This window comes from Mus caroli, unplaced genomic scaffold (genome assembly GCF_978045245.1).
Source record: "Mus caroli unplaced genomic scaffold, Mus_caroli_1 scaffold_14, whole genome shotgun sequence".
Classification (NCBI taxonomy): Eukaryota; Metazoa; Chordata; class Mammalia; order Rodentia; family Muridae; genus Mus; species Mus caroli.
Genome location: NW_028227269.1, coordinates 89,507,146 through 89,521,037, shown reverse-complemented (window position 1 = coordinate 89,521,037; position 13,892 = coordinate 89,507,146). Strand labels below are relative to the sequence as shown.

Here is a 13,892-nt window from a genome sequence, read left to right as displayed (position 1 = left end):
CTTCAGGTAGAGGAGAATTTCAATGGCATGGCATGTTTTGTGCAAATATTATCTACATAATGGTGACACAATGGGCATGTTTTTTTAAATTTTTAATATTTTTATTACATATTTTCCTCAATTACATTTCCAGTGCTATCCCAAAAGTCCCCCATAGCGCCCCCACTTCCCTACCCACCCATTCCCATTCTTTTGGCCCTGGCATTCCCCTATATTGGGGCATATAAAGTTTGCAAGTCCAATGGGCCTCTCTTTCCAGTGATGGCCGACTAGGCCATCTTTCGATACATATGCAGCTAGAGACAAGAGCTCCGGGTTACTGGTTAGTTCATCATGTTGTTCCAACTATAGGGTTGCAGATCCCTTTAGCTCCTTGGGTACTTTCTCTAGCTTCTCCATTGGGAGCCCTGTGATACATCCAATAGCTGACTGTGAGCGTCCACTCCTGTGTTTGCTAGGCCCCTGCATAGTCTCACAAGAGACAGCTATCTTTGGGTCCTTTCAGCAAAATCTTGCTAGTGTATGCAATGGTGTCCGCGTTTAGAAGCTGATTATGGGATGGATCCCTGGATATGGCAGTCTCTAGATGGTCCATCCTTTCATCACAGCTAAACCTTTGTCTCTGTAACTCCTTCCCTGGGTGTTTTGTTCCCAATTCTAAGAAGGGGCACAGTGTCCACATTTTGGTCTTCATTCTTCTTGAGTTTCATGCGTTTAGCAAATTGTATCTTATATCTTGGGTATCCTAAGTTTTGGGCTAATATCCACTTATCAGTGAATACATATTGTGTGAGTTCCTTTGTGATTGTGTTACCTCACTCAGGATGATGCCCTCCAGGTCCATCCATTTGGCTATGAATTTCATAAATTCATTCTTTTTAATAGCTGAGTAGTACTCCATTGTGTAAATGTACCACATTTTCTGTATCCATTCCTCTTTTGAGGGACATCTGGGTTCTTTCCAGCTTCTGGCTATTATAAATAGGGCTGCTATGAACATAGTGGAGCATGTGTCCTTCTTACCGGTTGGGACATCTTCTGGATATATGCCCAGGAGAGGTGTTGCTGGATCCTCCGGTAGTACTATGTCCAATTTTCTGAGGAACCGCCAGACTGATTTCCAGAGTGGTTGTACAAGCTTGCAATCCCACCAACAATGGAGGAGTGTTCCTCTTTCTCCACATCCTCGCCAGCATCTGCTGTCACCTGAATTTTTGATCTTAGCCATTCTGACTGGTGTGAGGTGGAATCTCAGGGTTGTTTTGATTTGCATTTCCCTGATGATTAAGGATGTTGAACATTTTTTCAGGTGCTTCTCTGCCATTTGGTATTCTTCAGGTGAGAATTCTTTGTTCAGTTCTGAGCCCCTTTTTTTAATGGGGTTATTTGACTTTCTGGAGTCCACCTTCTTGAGTTCCTTATATATATTGGATATTTGACCCTTATCTGATTTAGGATAGGTAAAGATCCTTTCCCAATCTGTTGGTGGTCTTTTTGTCTTATTGATGGTGTCTTTTGCCTTGCAGAAGCTTTGCAGTTTCATGAGGTCCCACTTGTCAATTCTCGATCTTACAGCACAAGCCATTGCTGTTCTATTCAAGAATTTTTCCCCTGTGACCATATCTTCAAGGCTTTTCCCCACTTTCTCCTCTATAAGTTTCAGTGTCTCTGGTTTTATGTGAAGTTCCTTGATCCACTTAGACTTGACCTTAGTACAAGGAGATAGGAATGGATCGATTCGCATTCTTCTACATGATAACAACCAGTTGTGCCAGCACCATTTGTTGAAAATGCTGTCTTTCTTCCACTGGATGTTTTTAGCTCCCTTGTCGAAGATCAAGTGACCGTAGGTGTGTGGGTTCATTTCTGGGTCTTCAATTCTATTCCATTGGTCTATTTGTCTGTCACTATACCAGTACCACGCAGTTTTTATCACAATTGCTCTGTAGTAAAGCTTTAGGTCTGGCATGGTGATTCCACCAGAGGTTCTTTTATCCTTGAGAAGAGTTTTTGCTATCCTAGGTTTTTTGTTATTCCAGATGAATTTGCAAATTGCACTTTCTAATTCATTGAATAATTGAATTGGAATTTTGATGGGGATTGCATTGAATCTGTAGATTGCTTTTGGCAAGATAGCCATTTTTAAAATATTGATCCTGCCAATCCATGAGCATGGGAGATCTTTCCATCTTCTGAGATCTTCTAGAATTTCTTTCTTCAGAGACTTGAAGTTTTTATTATACAGATCTTTCACTTCCTTAGTTAGAGTCACGCCAAGATATTTTATATTATTTGTGACTATTGAGAAGGGTGTTGTTTCCCTAATTTCTTTCTCAGCCTGTTTATTCTTTGTGTAGAGAAAGGCCATTGATTTGTTTGAGTTAATTTTATATCCAGCTACTTCACCGAAGCTGTTTATCAGGTTTAGGAGTTCTCTGGTGGAATTTTTAGGGTCACTTATATATACTATCATATCATCTGCAAAAAGTGATATTTTGACTTCATCTTTTCCAATTTGTATCCCTTTGATCTCCTTTTGTTGTAGAATTGCTCTGGCTAGGACTTCAAGTACTATGTTGAATAGGTATGGAGAAAGTGGACAGACTTGTCTAGTCCCTGATTTTAGAGGGATTGCTTCAAGCTTCTCACCATTTACTTTGATGTTGGCTACTGGTTTGCTGTAGATTGCTTTTATCATGTTTAGGTATGGGCCTTGAATTCCTGAGCTTTCCAAGACTTTTATCATGAATGGGTGTTGGATCTTGTCAAATGCTTTTTCCGCATCTAACGAGATGACCATGTGGTTTTTGTCTTTGAGTTTGTTTATATACTGGATAACGTTGATGGATTTCCGTATATTGAACCATCCCTGCATCCCTGGGATGAAACCTACTTGGTCAGGATGGATGATTGTTTTGATGTGTTCTTGGATTCGGTTAGCAAGAATTTTATTGAGGATTTTTGCATCAATATTCATAAGGGATATTGGTCTGAAGTTTTCTATCTTTGTTGGGTCTTTTTGTGGTTTAGGTATCAGAGTAATTGTGGCTTCATAAAATGAGTTGGGTAGAGTACCTTCTGTTTCTATTTTGTGGAATAGTTTGTGAAGAACTGGGATTAGATCTTCTTTGAAGGTCTGATAGAACTCTGCACTAAACCCATCTGGTCCTGGGCTTTTTTTGGTTGGGAGACTATTAATGACTGCTTCTATTTCATTGGGGAATTAGGGCTGTTTAGATCATTAACCTGATCTTGGTTCAACTTTGGTACCTGGTATCTGTCTAGGAACTTCTCCATTTCATCCAGGTCACCAGTTTTGTTGAGTATAGCCTTTGGTAGAAGGATCTGATGGTGTTTTGGCTGTCTTCAGGATCTGTTGTTATGTCTCCTTCTTCATTTCTGATTTTGTTAATTACAATGCTTTCCCTGTGCCCTCTAGTGAGTCTGGCTAAGGGTTTATCTATCTTGTTGATTTTCTCAAAGAACCAGCTCCTTGATTGGTTGATTCTTTGAATAGTTCTTCTTGTTTCCACTTGATTGATTTCGCCCCTGAGTTTGATTATTTCCTGCCGTCTACTCCTCTTGGGTGAATTTGCTTCCTTTTGTTCTAGTGCTTTTAGGTGTGTTGTCAAGCTGCTAATGTGTGCTCTTTCTAGTTTCTTTTTGGAGGCACTCAGAGCTATGAGTTTTCCTCTTAGAAATGCTTTCATTGCGTCCCATAAGTTTGGGTATGTTGTGGCTTCATTTTCATTGAACTCTAAAAAGTCCTTAATTTCTTTTTTTATTCCTTCCTTGACCAAGGTATCATTGAGAAGAGTGTTGTTCAGCTTCCACGTGAATGTTGGCTTTCTATTATTTATTTTGTTATTGAAGATCAGCCTTAGTCCATGGTGATCTGATAGGATGCATGGGACAATTTCAATATTTTTGTATCTGTTGAGGCCTGTTTTGTGACCAATTATGTGGTCAATTTTGGAGAAGGTACCATGAGGTGCTGAGAAGAAGGTATATCCTTTTGTTTTAGGGTAAAATGTTCTGTAGATATCTGCCAGATCCATTTGATCCATAACTTCTGTTAGTTTCACTGTGTCCCTGTTTAGTTTCTGTTTCCATGATCTGTCCATTGGTGAAAGTGATGTGTTGAAGTCTCCCACTATTATTGTATGAGGTGCAATGTGTGCTTTGAGATTTACTAAAGTTTCTTTAATGAATGAGGCTGCCTTTGTATTTGGAGCATAGATATTCAGGATTGATAGTTCCTGTTGGAGGATTTTACCTTTGATGAGTATGAAGTGCCCCTCCCTGTCTTTTTTGATGACTTTGGGTTGGAAGTCAATCTTATCAGATATTAGAATGGCTACTCCAGCTTGTTTCTTCATACCATTTGCTTGGAAAATTGTTTTCCAGCCTTTCATTCTGAGGTAGTGTCTATCTTTTTCTCTGAGATGAGTTTCCTGTAAGCAACAAAATGTTGGGTCTTGTTTGTGTAGCCAGTTTGTTAGTCTATGTCTTTTTATCGGGGAGTTGAGTCCATTGATATTAAGAGATATTAAGGAAAAGTAATTGTTGTTTCCTGTTATTTTTGTTGTTAAAGTTGGCATTCTGTTCTTGTGGCTCTCTTCTTTTAGGTTTGTTGAGGGATTACTTTCTTGTTGTTTCTAGGGCGTGGTTCCTGTCCATGTATTGGTTTTTTTTCTGTTATTATCCTTTGAAGGGCTGGATTCGTGGAGAGATAATGTGTGAATTTGGTTTTGTCGTGGAATACTTTGGTTTCTCCATCTATGTTAATTGAGAGTTTGGCTGGGTATAGTAGCCTGGGCTGGAATTTGTGTTCTTTTAGTGTCTGTATAACATCTGTCCAGGATCTTCTGGCTTTCATAGTCTCTGGTGAAAAATCTGGTGTAATTCTGATAGGCTTGCCTTTATATGTTACTTGGCCTTTTTCTCTTACTGCTTTTAGTATTCTATCTTTATTTAGTGCATTTGTTGTTCTGATTATTATGTGTCTGGAGGTATTTCTTTTCTGGTCCAGCCTATTTGGAGTTCTGTAGGCTTCTTTTATGTTCATGGGCATCTCTTTCTTTAGATTTGGGAAGTTTTCTTCTATAATTTTGTTGAAGATGTTTGCTGGTCCTTTGAGTTGAAAATCTTCATTCTCATCCACTCCTATTATCCGTAGGTTTGGTCTTCTCATTGTGTCCTGTATTTCCTGGATGTTTTGAGTTAGGATCTTTTTGCATTTTCCATTTTCCTTGATTGTTGTGCCAATGTTCTCTATGGAGTCTTCTGCACCTGAGATTCTCTCTTCCATCTCTTGTATTCTCTTGCTGATGCTCGCATCTATGGTTCCAGATTTCTTTCCTAGGGTTTCTATCTCCAGTGTTGCCTCATTTTGGGTTTTCTTTATTGTGTCTACTTCCCTTTTTAGGTCTAGTATGGTTTTGTTCATTTCCATCATCTGATTGGATGTGTTTTCCTGTTTCTCTTTAAGGACTTCCACCAGTTTGGTTGTGTTTTCCTGTTTTTCTTTAAGGACTTGTAACTCTTTAGCCATATTCTCCTGTAGTTCTTTAAAGTCCTTCTTGATGTCCTCTACCATCATCATGAGATAAATCCAGGTCTAGCTTTTCAGGTGTGTTGGGGTGCCCTGGACTGGGCGAAGTGGGAGTGCTGGGTCCTGATGATGGTGAGTGGTCTTGGTTTCTGTTAGTAAGATTCATACGTTTACCTCTCGCCATCTGGTAATCTCTGGAGTTGTTATAGTTGTCTCTGTTCAGAGGTTGTTCTTCTGGTGATTCTGAGTATCGTCTGTCAGCAGATCTGGGAGACAGGCTCTCTCCTCTGAGTTTTAGTGGTTAGAGCACTCCCTGCTGACAAGCTTTCCTCTTAAAGGGAAGGTGTACAGATATCTGGAGTTTGGACCTCCTCCTGGCCGAAGAAGAAGGCCGAAAACAGGACCTTTCCCAGATGCTGTGTTGCTTTGGCAGGTCACAGAAGCTGTCAGCTTCTGTGGTGCACACTCTCAGCTGTGCAGACTAAGTTCCTAAGTTCGGTGGAGTCCTGGATCCAAGATGTGCTCCCTGCTCCTGAGGCAGAGGGCTCCTGTGCAGGGCAGACCACTGTCTTCCAGCTGGGAGGGTCCCGGATGTCTGTGGCCCCAAAAGGGTGCTGCCTCAGCGGCTCTGTGGCTCCCGCCTGTCCCAGAAGCTGTCTGCCTCTGTGGTCCTCACTCTCACCTGTGCAGACTAAGTTCGGTGGAGTCCCGGAGCCAAGATGGCGCTCCCTGCGGGGCGGACCTCTGTTCTCCAGCTGGGAGGGTGCTGGATGTCTGTGGCCCCAAAAGGGTGCTGCCTCAGCGGCTCTGTGGCTCCCGCCTGTCCCAGAAGCTGTCTGCCTCTGTGGTCCTCACTCTCACCTGTGCAGACTAAGTTCGATGGAGCCCCGGAGCCAAGATGGGGCTCCCTGCAGGGCGGATCACTGTCCTCCGGCTGGGAGGGTGCCGGATGTCTGCGGCCCCAAAAGGGTGCTGCCTCAGCGGCTCTGTGGCTCCCACCTGTCCCAGAAGCTGCCTGCCTCTGTGGTCCTCACTCTCACCTGTTCAGACTAAGTTCGGTGGAGTCCTGGAGCCAAGATGTGCTCCCTGCTCCTGAGGCAGAGGGCTCCTGTGCAGGGCAGACCACTGTCTTCCAGCTGGGAGGGTCCCGGATATATGCGGCCCCAAAAGGGTGCTGCCTCAGCGGCTCTGTGGCTCCCGCCTGTCCCAGAAGCTGTCTGCCTCTGTGGTCCTCACTCTCACCTGTGCAGACTAAGTTCGATGGAGCCCAGGAGCCAAGATGGCGCTCCCTGCGGGGCGGACCTCTGTTCTCCAGCTGGGAGGGTGCTGGATGTCTGCGGCCCCAAAAGGGTGCTGCCTCAGCGGCTCTGTGGCTCCCGCCTGTCCCAGAAGCTGTCTGCCTCTGTGGTCCTCACTCTCCCCTGTGCAGACTAAGTTCGATGGAGCCCAGGAGCCAAGATGGCGCTCCCTGTAGGGCGGATCACTGTCCTCCGGAGGGTGCCGGATGTCTGCGGCCCCAAAAGGTTGCTGCCTCAGCAGCTCTGTGGCTCCCGCCTGTCCCAGAAGCTGTCTGCCTCTGTGGTCCTCACTCTCACCTGTGCAGACTATGGGCATGTTTTTAATGTCATAGATTGTGTGCTTTTAGAACCTAAAAAACTAGCGACTAGTTTATGGTATTATGTCCAAATCCAGCTGGTCATGTAACCCTTTGTGGTGGTTTTGATAATAATGGCTCCCATAGGCTCATATATTTGAATAGTTAGTCACCTGAGAGGGGAGCTGTTTGAAAGGATTAGAAGGATTAGGTTGTGTGGCCTTGTTGGAGGAAGTGTGTTACTTGAGGTGGGCTTTGAGCTTTCAACAGCCCAAGCCAGGCCCAATCTCTGTCTCTGTCTCTCTGTCAGGATGTACATCACGATGTATGTCTCAGCCACATCTCCAGCACCATGTTCCTTGCCATTTTAATGGACTAAACCTTTGAAATTGTAAGCAAGCCCCAGTTAAATACTTCCTTTTCTTCTTCTTTTTTTTTTTAATATTTTTTATTAGGTGTTTTCCTCATTTACATTTCCAATGCTATCCCAAAAGTCCCCCATACCCTACCCCCCCCCCCACTCCCCTACCCACCCACTCCCACTTTTTGGCCCTGGCGTTCCCCTGTACTGGGGCATATAAAGTTTGCAAGTCCAGTGGGCCTCTCTTTCCATTGATGGCCAACTAGGCCATCTTTTTATACATATGCAGCTAGAGTCAAGAGCTCCGGGGGGACTGGTTAGTTCATATTGTTGTTCCACCTATAGGGTTGCAGATCCCTTTAGCTCCTTGGGTACTTTCTCTAGCTCCTCCATTGGGGGCCCTGTGATCCATCCAATAGCTGACTGTGAGCATCCACTTCTGTGTTTGCTAGGCCCTGGCATAGTCTCACAAGAGACAGCTATATCTGGGTCCTTTCAGCAAAATCTTGTTAGTGTATGCAATGGTGTCAGCGTTTGGAAGCTGATTATGGGATGGATCCCCGGATATGGCAGTCTCTAGATGGTCCATCCTTTCGTCACAGCTCCAAACTTTGTCTCTGCAACTCCTTCTCTGGGTGTTTTGTTCCCAATTCTAAGAAGGGGCAAAGTGTCCACACTTTGGTCTTTATTCTTCTTGAGTTTCATGCATTTAGCAAATTGTATCTTATATCTTGGGTATCCTAAGTTTCTGGGCTAATATCCACTTATCAGTGAGTACATATAGAGTCGCCTTGCTCGTGGTGTTGTTTCACAGCACTAAGACAACCTTCAATATGATTACTTTGAAGTGCAGTAAACTTTGTTTCCAAACAATTGTTGGCACTCTAGCTTCTCTGTGTAGTAAGATTTCCAAAGATAAAGAAAAAGATGAAGCTAGTGGAAATGATGTGAATGATCAGGAAGTTGTTTGTATTTGACCCTCACTGAGGTGTTGCTAAGGAGTCTGTGAATGTACCGGCTTGAATTTGTCTGCAGATTTTGTGCAACTCAATATCTTCTTGGGCCCTCCCTCAGTCCAACCTAGTGGTAACTTTGAGCTTTGTGCATATTCTAGAATAATACACTGTTCTCATTTGCTTTCACTGTAGGCACTGAAGAAACAAGAAGCTAAAGCAGATGAGAATGAGGACGTAATAAAAAAAAAGCTGCGACAAAGTGAAACCGAGAAGAGCCAAGTAAGATCTTGAAAGTTATCCTTTGATCAGAATGGTGGTTGGTGGTCTTCGATAGTTGTTGAGCACTGTGAAAGTGTCCCTGAGATCATTTCCTGGAACACAGTGGTGCCTTCATGCCGTGAAGGAAGTTGTTTATCATTCTACCTTCACTCTTGGTAGCACATTCAGGTTGTTTATTCCCACATCATCTTGGACTTCTCTCCTTTCTGAGAGGTGGATATTTCTATTTCCATGCTGGAGAACACTGAAAAAACTTAACTTTTGCAAGTCAGTTAGGAAAGATATATTGTGTGATGGCAAGACATTTTGTATGTATTCATTTTCTTGATAGTAGATAGGCATAGTTAGAAGCCCAGGTTTGAAAATACTCTCTGTCTCAGTCACTGTTCTATTGCTGTGAAAAGACACAATGACCAAGGCAACTCTTATAAAAGAAAGCATTTGATTAGGAACTTGTTTATAGTTTTAGATGTTCAATGCATTATCATCCTGGCAGAGAGCATGGCAGCATACATGTAGGTGCTGTAGCTGTAGCTGTAGCTGAGAGTTCTACAGCCTGATCTATAGGCTGAGAGAGTGACTTTAGCATGGGCTTTTGAATTCTCAAAGTTCACCTCCAATGACACACTTCTTCCAAAAAGGCTGTGCCTATTCCAGCAGGGCCACACCTCCTAATCCTTCTAATCCTTTCAAACAGTTCCATTCTCTGGTGACTATGCATTTAAATATATGAGTTTAAGGGAGCCATTCTTATTCAAAGCACCATGCCCTGCGTTCTTAGTAGATGCTAAGGACCTTTGATAGATATCATATTTATGTGATAGATACACTTAACCTACCACCTTAGCTCTAAAAGGCAATTCAGAGGTCAAGTAACCTCTTAGTTTTAAGGCTAAACCCATGATTAGGAATGTTGGAGGAAAGTTTCTGCCATTAGCTTCATATCCCCTTTCTATGATCACCTCTTGAACGCTGTCACCATTCTTTGTAGACCTTATTCTTGCTTCCACAACACCTTTGTGTGAGGCAGGGTATATTAATCCATTGGGTTTGCCCCTGGGGTGTTGCAACTGTTGATGTTAGAGTAAGTTTATGGCCAGTAGTAGCTTGTTTGACTTCAAAGCTATTTCCACTGAAAGGTGATTTTTTTTCCTTCTTTATTTCATCATAAGATCCAAAAGAACCATAATAATGTTTTTTTTTATAGTTCTGGTAGTACTACATATAATTTGTTTTTATACATATATTTTACTAGCTACATGTGTAATTTTAAAGAACTATTATGTAAATGAATAAAAAGTATTATGGTGACTGGAGAGGTGGGTTAGCAAACACAAGCACAAGGGTCCAAACTCATATCTGTAGTGTCTAAATAAAAGCATAGCATGACAGTGTACTCCAATAATCCCAGTGTTGGAGAGGCAGAGGCAAGGCAGAGGCAGGAGGATCTTTCAGGTGGGTTGGCCAACCATTCTAGCTGAATGGAGAGTTCTAGGTTCAGTGGAGACCTTATCTCAATAAACAAGGTGGTAAGAGATTGAGGTAGATATATGATATTGACCTTTGATATTAACATGCATGTCTACAAGGCTGCAAACACATGTACCCACACTTATGTATATATACACAAAAACATAGAACACAGTCCATTGAGAAATAATTATAGATTCATACAATGTTTCAAAACAACATGTATAGAGAGGTCTTTTGTACCTTTTTCTTAATTTCTATGTAATTGCCATTGAATATCAAACTAGGAAATTGACAGTAGTCTAAGCTGCAGTGATTCTACAAATCTTTCTAGCTTTGTGTGCATGTGAGTACGTTTAGCTCTCTCGTTCTTCTGTCAATGCCTGTGTCTAGCTTTGTGTGCATGTGAGTACGGTTAGCTCTCTCGTTCTTCTGTCAATGCCTGTGTCTAGCTTTGTGTGCATGTGAGTACGTTTAGCTCTCTTGTTCTTCTGTCAATGCCTACTGCCTGTGTCTTGAGGCTCCTTCAGATCCTTGGTGTGTACACCCACTATTCAGACAGCTGTTAAAAGGTGGTAGTTTGTTTTAGCAAGATGATTATTGAAAATAATTTACATCTTTTAGCCCTTAAAGACATCTTAATACAAATTTTTGATACTACCTTATGTTTTAAAATATAAACAAATATAGCACATAAAAGCTCTAAATAAAAAAAATTTAAAAATTATGTTCTATTTTATTGCATTCTTTGCCATGAAGTAAGTAGGTATATTCTGAATTTTTAGGATGCTTGCTGAGCTAACTGTATTTTCTATGGTATTTACCTATATTATTAATGAAAATTTCAACGTCTTTTTTGAATTTAGAAGTTTAAAAGATATAGGAAGAGATTTGAATATCAGGACTATAAGAGGTCATGCTAGATAAACTGTACTTTGTATTATTAGATCACTGTGGGTTTCATTTTAATTTAGTAAATTTGACCACACTTGCTCTAGAAAACACTGTTTTAAGGTTTTGTTCACATTATTGGTAACTGGATGGGGAATCTCAGGAGACTGGCAAAAATGATGATTGTAGAGATGAATTGAGGATTGGCGTAGGGGTAGGGATCTGAGATCATAGCTGAGATGAAATGTATTATGTCTCAGACATCTAGGATGCTTCATGCAACCCCCTTTATATTAGGTAATTAACATCATTTTAATGGAAGTTAAATGTGTGTTCATGGTAAAATGCCATCCCATTCATTGCGAACATCTCCTGGAAACTATTTTGCTATTTTCTTCTTAAGTTGTGGCCCACTGGGCACATTTTGTCCATTGGGCACAGTTATTTTATGCCTCATTTTCCATGTTTTTATCTTGTTTAAATGCCAGCTGGAACAGGAATTGGAGATCTCACGCAGGCTGCTGAGTCAATCTGAAAGCAATAGAGAAACGCTTTTGCATCAGGTGAGTCTATCAACCTAAGACAGTCTGCTGTTTCGTTAAATGTGGATTGTGTCTAGTGCTAGACTGTTTCTCCTTAGGGCATGTATGTTAGCACAGAATGCAGATATGAAGATTCAGAGAGCTCACAGAAAAGCCAGACCCAGTTCCCACTGTGACAATGTGTTTTGCTGACTGCTGCTCTGACTTTCTACTTATCTCTCTCAGCAGAACAGTGAACAACTATACTGGATGTGTAAGATAAAATTTCCCGGGAGCTTAATTCTGTTTAAGGAGGCACTGGAGAATAAGGAGGAAGGAGAAAATAGATTGAACAGACCTTTGCATGTTTAGGTTAACTTTGAATACATCACTGCCTTTGCTGTTGTTGTCAGGATGCTGCCTGGCTCCTTGTAGCCACAGATGAGACTTACTTTTTAGGTATAGTGTTTTGTAGCCCATTAACCCTAGTAGCAATTGGGAGCTTGTGATATCTATAAAGTTGAGTAACTTTAAGTGGTCATTTTATGTGCACTGGATTAGGGTGGATATGTTTCTTACTGCCCCTCCCCCTGTGCTCTCTAAATCAGAATGTGCCTCCTCCTGTTGGGCAATGAGATTTCATAGCTCAGCTACATGCCATGCTCTGCAGGCCAGGATGCCTGCTGTCATACGTGTTTAGAAGTCGCTCTGCGTGCTTACAGTGGCACTGGAAAGGTACTTGCTCTGCAGAACCTTTAAACACATTTATTGACTTTGTTCTTCAGTCAGTGGTCTTGAGACACTCATGTGGGCAGAATTCACAATTTGTTTTGTGGATCTTGGTATTTAATTCCATGCTGATTCCTTATATTTTAAAGTGCCAATTTGTAATCTTTAGTGTCAGTTTTTGATGCAGGTTGTCATAGTGACTTTGTTTTTCCATTGCTAACTGGATTATGTTTGTTAGGAATGTATTTGTTTTATGGTTGAAAATTTGCCAGCCTCCCTGTATATACATCAAAATGAATGAGGCAGCCCAGGGCTTCAGACACTTACAATTCCATGGTCTACTGCTTTCCTGAGGTCTATTTTGATATAAAATGCTGTCATGATTCCTTCATGTGACTCTAATCACCAGCATAGCATGTTTCCATGTAAGAAAACAGGTGAACAATAAGAAAATAGATAAGTGCTGAAGGGTAGTAACAGAGTGAACTGAGGTCAAAGACAGATGTATTTGAGCCAGATGTGCTAGCACATGCCTGTAATCCCAGGACTCAGGAGGCCGAGGCAGGAAGGATTGCTATGAGAAGCTAACCTGGGATATGTAAGAAAAGCCTGTCTAAAAAAACAATTCAAAAGAATTAGAATGTAGTAAATTTGTGTCTTAGTTAGTGTCCTGTTTCTGTAAAGAGACACCATAACCATGATAAGTCTTATAAAGGAAAGCATTTAATCGGTTATTGCTTACATTTTCCAGAACTTTAGTCCATTGTCATCATGATGGCAAGCATTATAGCATGCAGGCAGACATGGTGCTCTAGAAGTAGCTGAGAGCTCGATGTAAAGATCATAAGGCAACAGGAAGAGAGAGACTCTGGGCCTGGCTTGAGCATTTTTAAACCCCAAAGCCCACCCTAATGACATACTTCCTCTAACAAGACCACACCCACCCCACCAAGACCACATCTCCTAATGGCACTCCCTAAGCCTTCAGGAGTATAAGCCTGTGGGAGCCACTCTTATTCAGAGCACCACAATGAAGATGGTGCTTGGTGGCGTCCTCCTTCCAAAAGGTTCTGGGTTAAATTCTCAGAAGCAGAAAGGGGAAACTAAGAGGGGTTGAAGTTGTTTGTCACTGTGGACACCGAGAAGGAAAAGACATTCCTTGTGAAAGGCATGGAAGAGTGAAAAAGCCTGGGGTGTAAGTCTGCTCTGCTGTGTGTGTGACCACCTGGGCATTAAGCTGGTTTTACTGTACTACAGCAGTCCATTACAAGTGGATGTTTCCCCCAGAACATAGTTTAGAGTAATCTGAGTTTATTTGTTTCCTGCTTTTGAAGGTTGATAGCAGTTTAATTTTTGACTTGCTCTAGGTGGAAGAGCTGCGTACACAACTTATCAAAGCAGAAGGTGACCAAAGGGGTTTGCAGCATCAAGTACCTTGCATTTCCAAGCAACCATTAAGCCACCAAGATGATCAAGGGGATGACCGGAGGTTTAGAAGAGGTATAACCTGGATACTGGATGTGGCCTCCTGTCCCTA

At 41.9% G+C, this 13,892-nt stretch overlaps 1 protein-coding gene across 6 annotated transcripts in view; it reads left to right on the top strand.

Annotated features, from left to right (window-relative positions):
* Cep128 (centrosomal protein 128) overlaps nt 1-13,892 on the top strand; it is a 353,781-nt gene that overhangs the window by 83,379 nt on the left and 256,510 nt on the right. For all 6 annotated transcript variants that reach the window (XM_085830599.1, XM_085830597.1, XM_085830600.1 and 3 more), the window contains exons 11-13: nt 8,658-8,744; nt 11,594-11,668; nt 13,723-13,855. In XM_085830599.1, coding sequence (XP_085686725.1) covers nt 8,658-8,744; nt 11,594-11,668; nt 13,723-13,855 — 295 coding nt within the window. The remainder of the gene's footprint in view (nt 1-8,657; nt 8,745-11,593; nt 11,669-13,722; nt 13,856-13,892) is intronic.